General features: G+C 36.2%; 1 protein-coding gene across 1 annotated transcript in view; it reads left to right on the top strand.

The window, feature by feature from the left end:
- LOC121865508 (hrp65 protein-like) overlaps window positions 1-14,286 on the top strand; it is a 34,720-nt gene extending 20,434 nt beyond the window's left edge. The window contains exons 5-8 of the mRNA XM_042365022.1: window positions 2,851-2,967; window positions 7,584-7,759; window positions 9,282-9,355; window positions 11,840-14,286. Of these exons, the coding sequence (XP_042220956.1) occupies window positions 2,851-2,967; window positions 7,584-7,759; window positions 9,282-9,355; window positions 11,840-12,229 (757 nt within the window). The 3' untranslated portion in view covers window positions 12,230-14,286. The remainder of the gene's footprint in view (window positions 1-2,850; window positions 2,968-7,583; window positions 7,760-9,281; window positions 9,356-11,839) is intronic.
- The last annotated feature ends 3,192 nt before the right edge of the window (window positions 14,287-17,478 follow it).

Here is a 17,478-nt window from a genome sequence, read left to right as displayed (position 1 = left end):
CAAAATCACCTTTGGAAAGCTCATCAAATTCTGCTTTTATAACTAAATAATACTGTACCTTGATAGGTATGTGAGAAAATATCCGAGATATGATGTTGGGAATACAAATAATTTTTTATAATTTTTATTATTTGGAGTGAAAATGGTATTATTCAAATTTTTTTCTGGTTAGTTAATGCCAAAACAATAACAAAATCAGTGATATATAAATCATGCAAAAAAATTATTGTACGGTAGTATGAATTGGCTGTATAATAATGATCTCACGTGAGTGGCCAGTCCCTTATGACTTAGGTTGTGGTCATGGAAACTTAATGCGTGTACGAGAGGGTTAATTTGTATTAATGAAATATTATAATTGTTTTCACATACCTTTTGAAATTATTATTGTTGAAAATAAGCCAAAACTTTGAGGAAACTTAGCCAGATGCTACTTGTTCTCACAGGCCCATGTGACTTGCAAATCCACCCTCCCCAGCAACACATGCAAGACACCCCCATCAACCATCATACCTTTGTGGCTTGATTTAGTGTAGTGCTCTTTGCTCTTTTTCCTGGGTTGGATACATATTTGGTGTGTGTGGGTGGTAATCCTTCCACTGTACAGAACATTTTGGATTTCAAAACTAATAATGAATTATCCAACTCAAGGAAATGGAAAATATCCACATCCATGGTTGCTTATACCTCTTTGTAAATTAAGTTTCTTGAATTAGCATTGACATTTTATGGTGATAAAGATGTGAAAGATTATACAGTACAGTATAGTCATTTTGAAATTTTTACGGTTTATTTGAATTTTTTTTTATAAGTTGAACTATTTTAAAGGGTTGGATGGGTTAAGTATTATGTTTGTCTATTTGAAGTATTTTTAAAAGGCACAGTACACTAACACGTGGTAACTTTATCAGTAATATGGAGAATCTGATAGATTAAGTTATTCTTCGGGTTATTAAATATCCGTATTTTTTTATTTTAATATGGCTCTAATTTTTTAGTTTTTACACTTGAACTCAACTGTATTGGGGGGAGAGTGCAATCTTAAGAGTACGGATAGAAACTGTTACTGATACAGGGATGTGTGGATGACATGACAACTTAAGTTCTGTAATATTTTAGTTATGAAACTGCTGCAGTAGGTACAGTCAGCCAAAGATGCGCCAACCCTACCCTGGGTCTCGTGCTTACAATTTTACTTGGCAATACTTGGTAAAGGTGATTGTGATTGGTGGATCTGTTTTTGGCTCCATCACTGCCAGTGTAATTATTAAGCAAAGCAAAGGTAGAATATTTATAATAATAAACTATTCATTGTTATTTAAGGTCATGAAAAGTTTAAAAAAAATTTATATTTGCTTAAATAATGAAAAATTATATTAACAAAGTGGCAACTAACTATAATTATAGCTGCCACAAGATTCTCACATAAAATTTTGTTTATTTAAACAAATATACAAACATTTGGAAACTTCGCATGACCTTAAATAACAATGAATAAATTATTATAAAAATGTTACTTTGGTTTGTTTAATAATTATCCTGACAGTGATACAGCCAAAAACAGATCCACCAATCACCTTTACATACAGCCTTCGTTTACCAAGTATTTCCAGGTAAAATTGCGAGCACGAGACCCAGGGTGGGGTCGGTGCATCTTTGGCTGACTGTACATTTCCAGTGTATGGGGAGATGTGGGATATGTACAGTGTATGGGAGAGATGTGGGATATGTACAGTGTATGGTAAGGGCAGTGGGGTAAGTATTGTGGGCTTTGGTGTTAAGGATTTAGTGGGGGAAAGATGACATTGTAATCTTTAGACCCCACTGGGTTATCTCACTTAATTTTAGTTTTAAGTTCACAGGTCCTATGGTGTATTATGTGGGTTTATTTTTTGTGATGTGCTGATACTGGCACCGGCCACCTTGTTTTCAGTGTGGGTAATGGTATTTGGTGTGTAGTTGAGCAAAATTTATTGGTTAGGCCTTTTTAAAACGCAGCATTGACGTGGTAATATACAGTTTTCGTGATGGGTAATTTAAGTTATATTGGGGCGATTTGTTTTTGCAGTAATATTTGCAAAGCTTGCTGAACCTGCTCTTCAGTATTTTTGGTTATTTGTTCTGCGGTACTAATTTGACATGACAGTAGTTGGTTGTTGCTCTGGATAAAAAGAAGATGGTATCCTGAACCTTCTTGAAGTCTCTCACCCGAGATTCGAACCATGGACCTTTCGTTGAATGGAGAAGTACTTTCGACTTTGTTGTGCTACAAGATATATTTATTTTGTTAGTTTTATCGTAAAATGTTTAGAATTATAGTTTCACTTTCTGATAAAATTCCACTTTGATGTACCGGTAAATGCTGCAAAACTTAATTATGTAATATACTGTTGTGGGTGGGGGTGTGAAGTATAGGATTGTTGTTGGATTTAAACTGTTTAGAACGTCGAAGTTCTAGTTTTTATGAATAAAAATAAACTGTTAGAGGAATTGTCGTAAAAATAATTTTGTTGCGTTTGGCTTCAAGTTGGGGGTCGTTTATAAAGTATAACGTACCGCTGACAATGGAAGAAATTTTAATCTATATTGACAATACGTTTGATAGTGATTGCCAGGATGATTTCACTGGAAACTGGTTGTAAATGGTAAGGTTTTCTGTTGCATACAGTACTTGAAATTGTTGGTTTGGTCCTTGGTGCCGATCTGGGTTGATGGAGGCTTGTTGTGAGGCTTTTTCGGTTTGTCAGTCATCCAAAGGCTGAGTCAGCTAACCCATATGACTTGGGAGTCTGCCACACAAAGTTGAGGGGTGTGGGAAGTTGGTTATGTTATTGTTACTTTCCTTTTCAGTGGTCTTCGTCCAGTAATTGTCGAACCCCTTGAAGCTCGGGATGAGGAAGAAGGTCAACCTGAAAGTTCCATGCATAAGAATGAACAGTACAAGCAGGAGCGCAAGGAAGGGCCTAGGTGAGTGTCTCTGTTGTTTGTCTTATTGGAATGAAAGTAACAAATATCCAGAAGAATACCGGTAGAGTAAGTTCACTTTATAATATTTTTTCTCCTTTCCCACTAGTTTGTGGGGGTATGTCACGGATAGTGCTCAAAACACTACAAGTCAAAGACTTAAGATTGAAAAGAAATACTGTATTACAAAAAGTGACGGATCACGGATCAACTTCTATCATTCATATACAGAAAACTTAATGGAGAGGGAAAATATTGGGGAGAAGTACAAGGAGTGTGTTGAAGTCGCAGGTGGTGGTTGAAACGACAAATGAAAATTACACGTTCATGTCCTCAACTATATTTTTCAGTTATAAAATTTTATTTTATAATTTGTAAACCTCTAATGTTAGTACATATTATCCGCTTGTGCTGTACATAGCATAATCAGTCTTATGAAATCCCAGTTGTATTTATTTCCTGTACAATGTTCTGTTAGTTGTTGTTCATGTGCATAATGTATTTATTTGTTACTTTTTCTACACTTCTTGCATGGGGTGGATAAAAGGAAACAAACAACGAGGGGGGAATCATCTGGAAAGAAGTTCAAGAATAGTGAAGAAAGCCACAGGAAAGGGGTGAAATGACAAGTAGGAACATCTCATACATTAGAATATTCTTTGTTTCTGATCTAATTTCAAGATTAGTTGGAACCCTCCATTGATTATTCCTAATAGCAATTTTGTAACTTGATTTAGCTTTTTGAGGGAGACAGGTCCTTTCCTCATAACCTGCTTGATAAAATCAAACAATTTTGCTGAAAGTATTGAAAGTCCATGGCTAAAAATTGAGGGAAAGATGTGTGAATTGGCTTTGGCCAGCTTTATTTGGTGTGATTCTCAGTTTTGAATTTCATTCATCCATCCTAGTCTCTACCTTCACCTGGCCCTCCTACCCCCAACTTTTCTCATTAATATTTCTGTTATTCCCTTATCCCTACCTATATGACGAAAGTATCACATTTTTCTTTTTCTATAAACTTCGAGAATTTCTCTTGAAGTTTGTCTGATTATAGCACTTATACATTTGTTTTCCTGTCTGTGGAGCTTATTCTTAGCATTCACCTATAATGCCACATTTCAGTGGCCTCCAACCTCTCTCTGATGTCTGCTGAAAGTGTCCATTCTTTTTACCCTTAACCCTTTTGCAGCGGGAGGTTACCCTAAGCTGGATAAAATTGTCTGGCAGTAGCCAGAATAAAATGGCAAGTGCGTGAAACGCGGTGAACGGGTTAAGGAGACTATAGTCTTTATTAAAAGCAGGATATATTGTAATAACTGGATGATCAAGTATATTTTCAAAGAAAAGTCGTCCAAATATTTAACGGAAAAATATATAAATGGTATATAATATTTATGTATGCATATTTGTAAATTTTAAATAAAAGAAAAAAATGGATTATATACTGTAGATGTAGGTGTGTGTATTAAAGAGAATTTATGTAACTAGGGTTTTATATACAGCACTCCCCAAATGTGTTGGAGGTATCATGTAATCACTGTAACAGCCAGCTATTAATGAAGTCCTAGATTTTTAGGGTATTCTGTAAAACAAATTCCCTAGGCTTCATATCAGTGAATATACTGTATACTATACAGTCGGCCCTTAACATACGCGGGGGTTACGTAACAGAGATACCCGTGGATGTTAAAAATCCGCGTATATGTGCCCCCCCCCCCCATGTCCTTATTTACCGTATATACCTGTGTGTAGTTCAAGTTTTTAAGACCAAATTATTTGGCAAAAAATTGGGGGTCGACCTCTAAATGGGTAATAGTTTCGTTAGGTTGAAAAATATTTACCAGAAACTACCAGTAAACAATGGAAACGACGCACCACCAGCTGTGAGTGTCGGTACAGTTGCCAGGGCAGATCTCTTGAGTCATCATAGCAAGCCCAAAGTAGCCAAATCCATGGTATGGTAGCACAGGACGATGTAAAACAAAGTATTCATTTATTAAAGTTTATTTATAGATACTGTACATAAATTTTTGTTCATTACATTTGAAACATCAATCTTTGTTAATTAAATTTGAAACAAAAGAAAACTATGATACCGTATTTTCATTAAAATATTACATCACAAGTATATTTTACCTTAACTGTGACTGAATGAATATAAGTATTCTCAGAAATAAATATGGAAATATAATATTTTTGCTGGAATGACGTACATATTACAGTGGAAAGACGAAAACAATGACTTTCGCTTTCTTTCGTTATTCAAAAGATTTTACCGTAATCGCTTTTCGAATGGTTGTTAAAAAACTGTTGTACTCGTACTGTATTACAATAATATTCTATCCTATCATTAGCCTTATAATCCCACAACTGAAAACCATTCGAAAAGCGATTACGGTAACATCTTTTGAACGAAAGAAAGAGAAAGTCATTGCTTTCGTCACAATTTTATCCCACTTTCCTCTGTAATACGTACATCATTTCAGCAAAAATAGTACATTTCCATGTTCTCAGAAACAAATGGTAGTTTTGTTGAAGCGTAATGTACAATATTTAATATTAAAATGCAAAAATAGCTATAAAAACAATTAATACACCTGTAATGTACTGGCTGGCATCTCCACTCGTCCCTGCTCCCGCGTCCAAGGTCACCACTCCTCCCAACTCGCTCCCTCCTCACCTTCACTACTGCCGACAACAAACACACATGTTTTGTGAATAACTGCACCCCCACTTCCTATGTACAGTACTGAACAGTACTGTGCTGTGCATTTTTACAAACAATAAACATGGCAAGAAAAGCTATTAAAAAAAAAGAGATAAAAATTTCACTTTACTGTACAGTACCTATCCTCGGCGACAGGACGGATGTCATCGGGCACATCGTCACTCACTTCCATAACGGTTGGTGAAGTGAAGTGGGGGCGACGGTGGATTCAGCTGCTTCCTCACTGCCGCCAGTGATTGATGGTGTTAAATCTCTCCTTCGGTGATCAAAGAACATGGTGATGGGGAGTTGTCGTCTCTTTCTTTCATTTCTTCCATGATGTTTTTGTATGGAGCGAAAACGTCATCCATCCCTCTCATGAATTTCAGGGCACGCACCATGGAGGGGTCCATACTATAGGCCAGGTTTTTCAGTGCCTCAGTATTCCTGGTCATCTCCCCCAACTTCTCCATTATTTCTTGGTGCTCTTCCTCATCCTCTTTCCCTTTCGCTTCCTCTTCCTCGCCTGAGTCTACTAACTCCTGTAGATCCTCCTCGGTCAGTTCAGTGTCGTGCTCTTCAATTAGCTCCCTAATCTCGTCCTCTGCCATGTCCTGGAAGCCTTCAGCAGCCACTTTCCTTGACAGTGCCAGGGTCTTTCTGAATATTTTCATTAAAATCCATCAAAATCATTTTCCTTGTCATCGTCTTAAGCACCAAACAGCTCCTCCCAGTCTTCTCCTTGAACAGGGCTAGAGGGTACGTGTTTTTCGAATCGTTTTCAATTAAAAAAATGTTACAGCACATGTATATTTTACCTAAACTGTGCCTGAATGAATATATTCTCAGAAATAAATAGTAGTTTTGCTGAAACGTGATGTATTTCAATGTAAAATAGGATAAAATACATGACGAAAACAAAAGACTTTACCTAACCTTTCAATGTTCAAGAGATGTTACTCGTTTTTTGAGTAGTTTTCGGTTAAAATACTCTTATATTAGTGATATTCTATTCATACTGTGCTTGATATAATGCATTCACGGCAATGTAATATTTTTGCAACTTCAATGCTGATGTCAACACAAGCATGGTTACAGCGAGACTGACTGAGTGATGGAGAGCTATGTGTGTGAGGTTGCGGGAGCGGGCGGTGTCCCGTGTTCGGTGCCGCGCGCGATTTGAATGCACTTCAATTACTTCAATGTACAGAATATTCCTCCGGCGGGGCAATCCGTGTATTATAAACCCGCGTATGTTAAGGGCCGACTGTATGTAATGTTAGGAAATGTAACGAACATTATCAAAGAACATCATTAAGGTTTTAGTTGATGGTTGCAGTAGTTACGTAGATTCGCTGTAAGATGTATGCAAAAAAAAACACCTTTAAATTTTAACTCCTGCACAGTACATGCATAACATTTGCTCTATTGTGCTGGGAGTTTGTAAAATTGTGGGTTTGTAAATTAAAATTTTTTGGGTGTTTTTCTGTTTGAAAAGTTACTGATGGTTCAATGATTCTAAGTAATTCATATACAGTTTCTGATTGTAGCTCAGTGAACTACCGTTGACAATACTGTACCTGGTTGAGATTGTGAAGAGCATATCAATGTTGCCTTTATAGAATGTTTAGTTTTTGGGTGATTACTAATGCAGTTCTTGGGGAGAAAAGGCATTAAAGAAAGTCAAACTAACTTATAAAAACTTCCCTTCCACCCTAGCCCATCTCTAGGCACCACCTGTCTTCATTGTATTTTGTGCTGATTTATTAGAGATGTGTTCATTGAAAACCATTATGGTTTGACATCCCTCCATTTTATGATTGTTTTAATTATTTATGGAAGTTTTTTATCTTCTAAAAACACACACACACACACTGAATATTGTTGATTTTACATTGAAAGATTATTACAGGTTCGCTGACAGAAACTCATTTGAGTATGAATATGGGATCCGCTGGAAACGTCTTTATGAAATGTATAAAGAGAAGAAATTGTTGCTGGAGTCAGACCTACAAGCAGAGATGGAACAGCTAGAGAGAAGGTTGGCTATTGTCCGCCATGAACACGAAACGGAAAAGCTGAGGCGGGGTATGTATACTTGGTGCACATAAATACACACTCAAATAGGTCAACTGAAAACATGCATTACACAAAAACTATTTTAGGCAGATTTGGTCATCATATTTATGAGATTTGAGAATATAGATTTATTTTATTTTTCACAGAGTATTACATGAAAATATGTGAGAAATTGGAAAATTAGGCATCTGTCTCAGTGACTATATGATGACATGATTAACAAATTGAAAGTTTATTTGTAGATATAATAGCATTGGGAGTGTTGGAGAATAATAAAGTTAGTTAGTGTACAGATATTTGCAGAAACAATTAATGATAACTAAACTGGCATAAGTATTACAGGTTACTACGTCCTCTCCTCTGACACACTTGTGTGTTAGTATCCACTCTTCGTAATATACCATTTCGCAGAAGTCTTTTGGTCCCGAACTTAACATATTTTACTGTATACATGTATCAATTGATATTGGGTACTTCATAATTTCTTTGAGGCGAGGTAAATAAACATGCATGTGACTTCAGAAAAGAATTGTGTTTTGTCCAAAGGTTTTTCAGTTTTTGCTCTTGCAGCTATTGGTGTCTACCTGTCAATGCAAGATGGCCAGACTCGCGAGCAAATACAGATTGCACATATTCATTGTCCATTCAATCATTCCTGGTCCTTCATATTCCCCCTCAACTCTTAAAACTTCCTCATTGCCATATCCTGCATAAAAGCTTCCATATGTTGTCACATGCTGCAACTTTTCAGGTCTTTCTAGAAACTGTGTTTTGCTGTTTCTTTTATTTCTTGGGTGCTTATGTACTTGCCATGTCCCACCTTTCTCTTGAAATCTTTAGATTAAATTCATAATATCTTATATTTTATCACTCAACAACTCAGCCACAACCATTTTCCTCTTACCCTTTCAGATCATACTTGACTTTACTCCCCACAAGTCTGTTAACCTTTTCTCTGCCCTTCTGCTTTGTTTTTTCACAAAACCAGGACAACATTTATTCATTCTTACCAAGCCCCAAGTATGTAACCTGCCTCCATGTCCATTTAACTTATGTTTGAGTGGAAGATGATTGCTCACTTTGTAGCACATGGGATTTCATACTCATGAGATTTGGCTTCACCGTTGGTCATTTGTTTTACTGTGATGTACATTGAGCTAGCCACAAGGCTACTAAGTGCCCTGGACTATTGGAAACAGTGTTCTATGCTGTAAAGGAACAGAAATATGAATAGAAAGAAAGATTCATTAAGTTACTGGAAGCAGTATGTATGAATAACCAGAAGGCATTGTGTCCAAGTGGATTATTGGAATGAATGTGTTTGCTAGGTTGTATGAAGCAATGGAGATTAACCAGATAGCTCTAAGGATTATGTTGTGGAAAAGGATTATCTGATACTGCATTTAAGAGATTAAATGGAGACTTGTTTATTCTTGATTGCAACCATGCAGCCTTATAGCAAAAAAATGGTTCAGTAGGGAAAAACAAACTATATAGATTAGACTAAATTTTTCTTGACATTTGTTTACAGAGCTGATGGCCCGTGAACAGGAAGCAATGCAGATGGGAAGATCCTCATATGGTCGCCAGGGCAGTTATGGAATGGTATAGTACTTTTTAGTTTCATATGACCACATCATTAATGTTTGCCCTTTATTTGAATATATATATATATATATATATATATATATATATATATATATATATATATATATATATATATATATATATATATATATATATATATATATATATATATATATATATATATATATATAATGAAGAGGAGAACCAGGGTAAACACAAACATCTTGAAGAAAGGGCTTCGTTTAATTGCTAACGTTTCGGAAATAATCCTTTTCCATCATCAGAGCCTAAAAAGTTTTGAAAAAGTTTAAAAATACAGGTGATATACAATAAAAACATAATATTATACGAAAAATTTCCTGTGATAAACTTAAAAATTTTAAAAAAGAGCAATCCACTTCAAAACCGACAAAAATGACGAGAGACCTACACACAAAGCTAAAGTCAGGAAATAAAAAGTATGAAATAAAATGTACAGAGGGGTATTACCTTGATTCAGACGAGCCTTAATGTGAAAAACATTACAATTCACTAGAGGCCCTATCACAAAGCGATGGGTTTTCTTTGTACTGGTGTAATGCTTCCATAATGAGGAGGTCTGTATCACAGTCGCTCTTGCCAAGAACTGAGAAGTCAGATGGCGAAAACGGGTGGTCATGCTGGTGGGCGTGGTTACGAATAGCTGAATGTGGTGGTTGTGTTATTAAATGGCCTGTTCGAATGGAATGGCCCAAGTGTTCATGGATGCGAGTTATCAAATATCTATTAATTTTACCTATATATGCTGCCCTACAGCTAGCACACGTAAATTGATAAACAACTGAGGATTGCAGGTGTGTGGGTATGGTGTCTTTAATTTTAAAGATTAGTCTAAGAGAAATTTGTGGATAGAATTCATCGAAAAGATTCTTAAGTTTATTTCTAAGGGTGAAACTGAGTGGGCCTGTGTATGGGATGGTGAAATAGATAGAATATTTAGGGACAGTGTGGGTTTGAGTCTGTGTGGGACTAAAAAACCTATTAAGCGTTTTGCCAATATAAGTGTCTGTAAATCTCTTAAGGAAACCATTGTTAAAGAGTAGTTCCTTTATGTATTTTAGTTCAATATCCAAGTGGAAATAGCTAGAACATATATTGAAGGCTCTGTTGGTAAGAGAGTACGTACTAGATTACGTTTGTAATTAAGAGGAATAAAAGATGAAAATTTTGAACTCAAACCAGTGAAAGTTGGTTTTCTGTATAAGGCTGTCTCGAAACTTATGAAGACAGTGGGTATTAACATCAAGAAATGGAAGAATATTTTCCTTTTCCAATTCACAAGTAAATTTGATGTTGCCATGTTTCGAATTTAAATAATTTAGGAACATAGGGACGTGATCAAGTGATCTGAAAATTAAAAGTGTCATCAACATACCGACGATAGAACAAAGGCTTAAATTGGGGGGGACATTTGGTAAGCCAAAGCTTCTCGTGGTGACAGGAAAGCGTTGGCCAACGTGGGACCTAAAGGTGAACCCATAGCAACACCATCACATTGTTAATAAGCTTTGTTATTAAATAAAAACAAACAATCATTTACAGCCAGTTTTAAAAATTCTTTAAATTGTGGTTCATTGAATCCATCAATTATGTCAGTATTTGAGAACAGTTCATCTGTACATATGTCAATAGTTTCGGCAAGAGGGATGTTGGTAAATAGAGACTGTATATCAAAGCTAGCCATAACACAGTTGTTGAATGAGATGCTAGTTAGCTCCTTAACAGAGTATTGATTAATGGTGATTGGTGACAGTATGGGAACGAGGAATTTAGACAGATTATAGTTGAAGGTGCCAAGGGCAGACAATATAGGGCGTAAGGGACACTCATCCTTGTGTACCTTTGGTAGACCGTACAGGATACCTGGTTTAGATCTAAGTTTACGAAGAAATCTGTTAATCTTGTCCTCATACTTAAGAATTACCCTGAATAAATCGTCTAGAATGGGGGCAAATTTAGTTCGGTCGTTAAGCATTACACCAGTACAAAGAAAAGCCATCGCTTTGTGATATGGCCTCTAGTGAATTATGTTTTTCACATTAAGGCTCGTCTGAATCAAGGTAATACCCCCCCCCCTCTGTACATTTTATTTCATACTTTTTATTTCCTGACTTTAGCTTTGTATGTAGGTCTCTCGTCATTTTTGTCGGTTTTGAAGTGGATTGGTCTCTTTTTAAATTTTTAAGTTTATCATAGGTAAATTTTCGTATAATATTATGTTTTTATTGTATATCACCTGTATTTTTAAACTTTTTCAAAACTTTTTAGGCTCTGATGATGGAAAAGGATTATTTCCGAAACGTTAGCAATTAAACGAAGCCCTACTTCAAGATGTTTGTGTTTACCCTGGTTCTCCTCTTCATTATAAAACTACGCTTTCCACGTAACAAGTCCATTGCTGAAGTTATATATATGTGTGTGTGTGTGTGAAGCCTAAGCCATTGTTTTCCCCTGTCCTTTTAGGATCGCTACCAGAGCTCACAAGATGACCGCTATGGTGATCGTTATGAGTCAATGAGGGAGGAGCGATACCAAGCAGCTCTGCAGGAGGAACGTTATCAGAGAATGCAGGAAGAGCGGTATCAGCAGGCCTTGCAGGAGGAGCGGTACCAGGCTATGCGCGGTAGTGGTTATCAAGGTGGTAGTGGTGGTTCAAATGACCAGCCGCAGCAAACGCCACAACAGCAGCAGCAGCAACCGAACCAACAGCCACAACAGCAGCAACAAAACCAACAGCATCCACAACAACCTCCTCCACAGCAGCAGCAGCAACAACAGCAATACCCACAGGGGTCAAAGAGAGAGGCCACAGCTGGTGGAGATGCTGGTGATATGAAACGTGGGCGGTATTGAGTTGATGTACAGTATATTCAAGCTGTTGAGCTACACAATTGGTGTCGACTATTAACAGGTTTGTGCTGTTGACAACACATACAGTATATCCCATGTAAGCGGTTACTACCACTGTAGCCTTTGTTTAACCCTATCAACCAGAGAGAACTGAAGTTTTTTTTTAACCCAGGGGTGAGAAACTTACACAATTCATAAGAAATTTGTACAATAACACACAGTACCATATTTTTGCTATTTTGTACTAGGTTAGCATACTAACTAGGTTGAGCTTAAGGTTATTCTTAATAAATAATGATGTTAAAACATACTACATAAGTATAACATTGAACCCATAAGATCCAGACCCAAAAAATTTGCTGTCTTTAGAGGTTTTAATGTACTGTACAATATATTTAAATCCATGCAAATGTGTTTTTTGTATTCTTCTTAAAAAGTTAAATGTTAAGTTAATACAAATCACCACCTTAGCATCCTGTTGACAACTTAATGAGAATGTTATAAACAAGCAAGAACAACATATTAGTTGCCATAAATAGTGTCCTGAGTATTGTGCATACTGGCTGTTTAATGCCAGCACTCGTATGAGTAGCTGGTACATTGCTGGGCAGCTTGTGTGAGAGCCCAGGGCAAAAGGGGTTACTCTCCCCTCTTAATGCACATACTGAAAATAAATAAACGTAATAGAAATCGAGAAACAGGCGAGTGTGTAAATGATGGAAAATATTGAGTATTTTATGGAGAAGTTAAAGCAGTAATAGTGATTAAATGACTAAATATAGAGAAATAATGAGAAGTGTAGACACTAGACTAAGTAATTTTATGATGTTTGACAACATGAGCTTCTAATGATCATTACTTAACAGCACGAAGGTATTGATCAAATTTTTATGTACTAGACTTGAGTGTCCATTTGGATGGACTTAAAATTATAAGGTAGCCTAACATTGAACTTGAAACCCCTAATTAAATAGGTATACAATAAACACTTGTCCTCTGCGCACACACACACACACTGATGCCAGGAAAGGTTATCAGACAGGTTTGAGTTTATTATATTCATTACCTCGTGACTGATTGAATATTTCATATACTGTAATGTTCTACATAAATATATAATTTGTGTTATGTAATTAAATGATTTTATTTCAAATTAACTAAAGAATTTGTTGTACCAGATCTAAATAGTGTGACGTGGTAGGGATGAACCAGATGAATGTAACAAGACACTATAATCATTCTACATTAAGTACAGCATTAGAAATTGCCATTACATATTTAAGGCTATTTTGTCTGTATTTTGCTTGTGCATTTGCTGTTTACGTAGAGATGTTCTGTGTAGGTGTTTTCTATAATTCCTCAAAGTATACCACAGGAAACTCATTGCAGGTCAAATTTAACAACTCGGTAGACCCCAGCCTAATTAATATTTGCCATTAAAATTGCTGTCTTTGAGGACTGGTTTCCAGTCATGTGGATTAAATTGGACTGTGGCCTACTTGGGCAGTTGCTCAGGAACATCATGGTTTTGTCAAATTGTATAATGTATAGATGTCCACAACTTTAAGTTTTAGTTGGAATATCTGGTGGCTTCAGTGGTGCCACATGATGAAGAGAACATAGTCCGAGTAGGTTGAACAGATTTTCAAGTAGTGCACACAAGCATAACTTGGTACTTACAGGCTTGAACAGGTTATGTTATGTACGTACAGTAAGTTAAGTTATTTATAGTTCCACTCAATGGTCAGGTCCTTGCAGACGGATAAATTTGAATATGATAGTTATTCAATTCTCTGGATGGTAATTGTTTAATTAAGGGATTTGGTCTTCATCTCATGATCATTGACACGTAAGGTAAAGGATAATTATAAGTAGTGACCTAAAGCAGTTGATAATGAAATTGTGGTATGAAAACCAGTACAAATGTTTTGTACATTACCTTATTTTGTAAAGTACCATGACAATTTTTTTTTATTTTTTTTTATTTTAGGAATTCTCGACTATTGGCATTAAAAAGAACAACTGGCTTCACATCTAATGAAAATAAATATCATTTTTTATTAGTGTTTTAATTTCCAGTGATTTAAATAAAAATTTCCTATCCACAATAAGGAATGGTGTACTCAAATTTGTAATTCCCACCGCTGAACACATGTAGAAATTCCAAGCATATTCTTGGCTGGTTAGGCAGGGTTGTAATTTCCCTAACATAATCAAAGCTGTTGCTGATATGGTGAGCAGGTGTACCAACTTGAGTATGATGATGCACTTGGATCATTTCAAATTGTAGCGATGGAAAATTAAGTACTTTTTGAGGTGACTGTAATGCATTATACAGTAGTTCCTTCGTCCAATGAGTTAGTGATTTTATGATGAAAGAACCTCTCATACATCTACGTTTTCTAGGAATGACACTCAAGAGTCCTAACGACTTTCGTTCACAATAAGATGGAATTATCTGTAGGGGGAATACACCTTGGGGTAGTTAAAAACATTCATGAAACTGTCAGAACAGATATATAGATATTTAACAAGAAAGCAAAAACATAAGTATTAAATAAGCGAGACGAGTATCTTTTGAATGACTGCTAAATGTAGAGACTAATGACTGCTATTTGTGATGGAAGAGAGCGTGTATAATTGCTTACTATGAAGGTGATATGAAAGAAAATGAGAATTATGGAGGCATGAATTTGATAGTACCTGAACAAACATATAGTAAAGTTATTATGGAAAGAATTGCAGCAATAAAGAGAGTATAGTGGGGAAGGGTAGTATGGATGTAGAAAAAGATTTATGAATTGCGTTACTGATAGAAGTACCTGTACCGCACTTCAAATTTCCGACAATACGCCAAAATGAATGATGGCAGCATGGCCGCTAAATGGTTTGTTTGACCATTTTGGGAAATCTTGAGGATAGTTCAGGTAATCCTACAATGTTCTATGAGATATTGTGGCTGAAAGGCTGCATCACTGTTTCTGCTGCATGTACTGTACAGGGTGTCTATAATTTATTCTGATTATGAAGCGTAATAAAAATTTTACTGTAAAAGATGATATAAAACGGTCTGCTGCAATTAATAACGCAACTCGGGTAAACATTAGATTTGTGGAACAACCAACTGGTAAACACTTGTTTAATGGAACAATAGGTTATTTCTTATTGTAAATGCTAACAAAGAGTTACTTTTTAGTCTTTGTTCTGTGATATGTTGGTAATTTGATGATTATTTTTTTGTCAGGAATGATAATCCTTACAATAAATGAACTAGTCTAACTACACAAGCATCATTAACTGTTAAGTTATTACAGTATTAATAATCAAATACTGAATGTGACTCAGGGTCGGTCGCAAGGAGAAAACCCCAGGGTTAAGAACATTCGGCTAAATAATTATGAATCTTTAAAAAAAAAATTCCTGTAGGTTTTCTTGGATGGAGTACTTGTGAGTTGAGTGAATCCGGATCCTCATTATGAATCCGGTGTGGTGTACCCGGTGAGGTTTACCCGGTGAGGTTATAGTAATAGAGAGAGCGTTGGCAACAGCGGGAGGTGAGGGTGAGCCAACCAGCAGGGAGCGTCAGTGTGTCGGTGACCGTCGCGTGGTTGACATTATGCGCTCTCTTCTCACCCTGTGTTGCTAATGCTGTGACTCTACACAAACTTTGTGTTGTGCCAGAATGATGGGAAAATCTGTATTGATATTAATCTGTACCACAGTGAGTCTGGCAGCGGGGTTGACCAGAACACCAATGTACACTGACAGTGGAGGCACCTCCGGAGGTAAGAATTTTATTTAAATTATCCTGGCCTTTTGTCCATTAACGCGGGGTAGACGAGGTTAAACATGGCATTTTTGTCCTAAAATCTCTTGACTCGCTTTGGCACGGCGGATATAAATGAAGTGTTTGATACGTTAACAAGAGGTGAGGAATATTCTGTATATATGGATGGGAATTTACCACATTTGAAGTTGAGGGCAGTCAGTGTGTGTGGCGTGGGCATGATGGTGTGTGATGCTGTATCTCAGGTAACTCAGCCTTTGTCAGTATGCCGACGCCCTGTTGCCATTCTTATAGTAAATTACGGTTATTTCCTTCACGTCGGGAATATTGTTGGTGGATAGCTGTGTGGTGGTGATGTAAGTGGCGTTTAGATGAATTTGTGAACAAATCAGCCCATTCGGTGTTTATGTAACCTTTTAAATTTATATCCCATTGTTTTTTTTTCACCTAGTTTCATAATCAGTGATTTGAAATGAACATTGTTCGGTGATGTAGGAATATAGATTCACATTTTATACAGAGTGATGACTTTAAAATAATGTAAATTATTTAATGACATCTATTTTTGGATATACAAAACATTTAAAGCTGGGAGGCTGTAGTAGTGTACTTATTGTTATCTTGTATCCAGTACAATGATCTTGTAAGTCATGTACCTGTACAGGGACATTGTTGTTAACGAGTCACGTTGGAGAAAGAAACGTAATGTCTTAACAAAAGATGCACACTAGTATGAACATTGAATCCTCATTCTTTCCAGTCTTAGTACTTGTTACCTCATTTTAAGAATTTGACTGTTAGATATCCCATAAATCCTTTTTGGTAACAAAAGGTGAAAATCTATTTGATTTATCTGGGTGGTTGTGTTGTACGAGTATTAAATGAGTTTTAGTTAATTCATTCCTGTACAGCATTAATTTATGGCTGTCTTAATAAGTTGGGTGATTGTATCTACATGTCAGTTTTTGCACCTTTTTAGATCCAAAAATCTGAATACAGCACAAGTTTAATTTTGAAATACTGTACATTACCGTAGAGTAATTCTCATGTGATACCAGTACAGTCCCTGTATTCTAATATTGATGCGTAAATGTAGATATGAAGAGAAATGTACCAGGGTCACTTATGTACAGTATAGTGTAGATACTATATGGTGGTTGGTAAGAGTATTAGAGAACTAGTGCCCTAGCGTCTTAGCCTCTATACGGGTGCAAATGTATCGACAAAATATTAAAATGTAGTCTTATAGGTATGGTGGACAGGTGCAGTAATGACTCTGTGGTGACTGATAACAGTAGTGTATAGTGTAAACTTGGCATCTTTCCCAAGATATTAATAGAACTAAAGTTTCTAAAAAATACTTAACCCACCCATAGTTATTGAGGTATACAGTACAGTATTAATAAATGTGTCATCCTCTTGTTTGAGAGTTGGCGAAAATTTCCTCCTCCAAATATTTCAAGGG

The sequence above is a fragment of the Homarus americanus genome, unplaced genomic scaffold (assembly GCF_018991925.1).
Source record: "Homarus americanus isolate GMGI-L3 unplaced genomic scaffold, GMGI_Hamer_2.0 scaffold25483, whole genome shotgun sequence".
Lineage (NCBI taxonomy): Eukaryota > Metazoa > Arthropoda > Malacostraca > Decapoda > Nephropidae > Homarus > Homarus americanus.
This window is presented reverse-complemented; position numbering and strand designations above follow the sequence as displayed.